The sequence below is a fragment of the Vitis riparia genome, chromosome 18, assembly GCF_004353265.1.
Source record: "Vitis riparia cultivar Riparia Gloire de Montpellier isolate 1030 chromosome 18, EGFV_Vit.rip_1.0, whole genome shotgun sequence".
NCBI classification, from domain to species: Eukaryota; Viridiplantae; Streptophyta; class Magnoliopsida; order Vitales; family Vitaceae; genus Vitis; species Vitis riparia.
The window spans coordinates 39376795-39379501 of record NC_048448.1 but is presented as its reverse complement, the minus strand read 5'-3'; the positions used below and the strand labels follow the sequence as shown (position 1 = coordinate 39379501).

The 2707-nt window shown below is 35.8% G+C and overlaps 1 protein-coding gene across 1 annotated transcript; it reads left to right on the top strand.

Moving 5' to 3' along the window:
- The first annotated feature begins 1642 nt into the window (after positions 1 to 1642).
- On the top strand, positions 1643 to 2386 carry LOC117906245 (22.0 kDa class IV heat shock protein). The gene has a single exon (XM_034819224.1). It carries the CDS (start codon positions 1658 to 1660, stop codon positions 2216 to 2218), a length of 561 nt encoding a protein of 186 aa, XP_034675115.1. The 5' UTR covers positions 1643 to 1657; the 3' UTR covers positions 2219 to 2386.
- The last annotated feature ends 321 nt before the right edge of the window (positions 2387 to 2707 follow it).

Here is a 2707-nt window from a genome sequence, read left to right as displayed (position 1 = left end):
AAAAATCCCAAATTATAAAAATAAAATAAAAAAAATTCCAAAAGGGAAATATTCTCTTGAAGAGACGATAAAAAAAAAGGGAAATTAATATTTTTTTTAAAAATCCCAAATTATAAAAAAAAAAAAAAAATTCCAAAAGGGAAATCGTCTCTTCAAGAGATGATTTCCCATTAAAAAAAATTAATATTTTTTTTTTTAAAAATCCCAAATTATTAAAAAAAAAATTCCAAAAAGGGAAATCGTCTCTTGAAGAGACGATTTCCCACTAAAAAAAATTAATATTTTTTTTTAAAAAATCCCAAATTATTAAAAAAAAAAATTCCAAAAGGGAAATTGTCTATTCAAGAAACGATTTCCCATTAAAAAAAATCCAAAATTAAAAAAAATTCCCAAAAACGATTTCCATTAATATAAAAAAAGAAAAAAAAAATTCCAAAAGGGAAATCGTCTTCACATTAAAAAAGATTAATATTTTTTAAAAAAAAATCCCAAATTATTAAAAAAAAAAATTTATGAGATTTCCTTGAGGATTTTTTTTTAATTTGGGATTTTTTTTAAAAAAAATATTAATTTTTTTTATGGGAAATCGTCTCTTCAAGAGATGATCTCCTTTGAGGATTTTTTTTTTCTTTCAATAATTTGGGATTTTTTTAAGAAAAATATTAATTTTTTTTTAATGAATAGACGATTTCCCTTGAGGATTTTTTTTTTTAATTTGAGATTTTTTTTTAAAAAAATTAAAATTTTTTAATAGGAAATTGTCTCTTGAAGAGAAGATTTCCCTTGGGGATTTTTTTTTAAAAAAATATTAAATTTTTTTAATGGGAAATCGTCTCTTCAAGATAAGATTTCCCTTTTGAATTTTTTTTTAAAATGGAAATAAAATCGTCTTTTGAAAAGACTATTTTGGTTAAAAAAAAAAAATTATTCCTTCATCCTCTCTCTTAAGTGGCAAAAACTATTATATATTTGTAATAACTTCTTCTACTATAATAATTTAAGAATAATTTTTTTAAATTACCGTACTATTATGAAAAGTCCTAGAATCAAGATAGGATTCAAGTTGCATATCTAACACTACGCGACTGATGATGCTTTTCAGTTGCTTGACGATTGACATGCCAAAACTTTCACTTCTTACAATGGTTTGCATCTCACACAAGATGTTTTTTGGGTTTCAATACTTGGGACCCGGCCTCAGATTAAAATATCAAACCAATATTGGGCCTAATCCTTAAAGTAGGTCATCTTCAGATCCCCAATATGGGTTTGGCCCAGTCAGAATTGATCTTAATGGACCAAGCTAAGCAGGGCCAGAAACATGATTGGGCTGACCTGACTGGTATGAAATTGGGTGACTCAGCCCAGTCATGGCCCCAGGCGGCATCACGCAAGAAGCTGGAAGTGAGGGTAGTAGCCATGTAAAAGAAGCCTCTGGAACCTGCAGGAACATCATTCTAATGTAAGCCAGCTGCTCTTTCCACCTCTTCATATTGCATAGATCCATCTCAGAACCCCTGGAATCTTCTTCCCATTTCCATTCCTATCCATTCTTCCATGTACCAGAACTTTCAAGAACCCACCCCCGCCTCTATAAGTAAACGACATCAATACGCACCAGATCAATACAACATCAACATCAACATCAATATCCAAAATGAAACACTCTCTTGTTTCTTCTTTGCTGCTATTGCTTGTGTTCTTCCTTGCAGCTGGGTCGACCCAGGGGTCCCTGTTGGACATCTGGTCGGACCGTTTCCCAGATCCATTCCGAGTTCTGGAGCAGATCCCCTTGGGCCTGGACAGGGATGCGGACCTAGCCCCCTCTCCAGCCAGGGTGGACTGGAAGGAGACACCTGAGGGACATGTTATCATGATGGACATCCCGGGTCTGAGGAAGGAGGAGGTGAAGATAGAGGTGGACGAGAGCCAAAGAGTGCTGAGGGTGAGCGGGGAGAGGAAGAAGGAAGAGGAGAAGAAAGGTGACCACTGGCACCGGATGGAGAGGTCCTATGGCAAGTTCTGGAGGCAGTTCAGGCTGCCTAATAATGTAGACTTGGAGGGTGTTAAGGCCAAGCTTGAGAATGGGGTGCTCACCTTGTCTTTGCCCAACTTGTCGTCTGATCGGATCAAGGGTCCCAAGGTGGTCAGCATTGCTGGAGGAGATGAGGAAGAGAACCCCAAGCTCAAAAGTGAAACCTCCAAACAGGAACTTTGACTTGACCTGAGAGAGGCTGTCTGGTGAAAAGCTTTGTTTTGTCTCTGAGAATAAGTTTATAGTTTGATCTTCCCTGTGAGTTGTGACTATGATGAGTCAAGGTGTGTTTTCTCAAGGCAGTTAATGTAAACATGAAGTTGTGATATGTTATTTCGTCTTTCCACAAAATTCTGTTCCATGAGAATATTATATACGTGCATCTCCACAACCAAGTAGACTGAAAAAAAAAAATTGAGAACAGGGATACTTCATAACCAGTCCTATGCATGAAGTTAACAAGACGTTCTGAAACTGCTTGTTTTCTGAAAGAATCTACAGATTGCAGATGATATTGAACAGCTTATTTCTGGTCTGGTCGCACAGGGTGGTGGTGACTGGTCGGATGACAGATCCAAAGAACCAGTACTGACTGATAAGATGTGTTCATTGATGCTCAACTATCAGAATTTAAGGTCACAGAAAATGTTGGAAGGCTAATAATTAGAACAT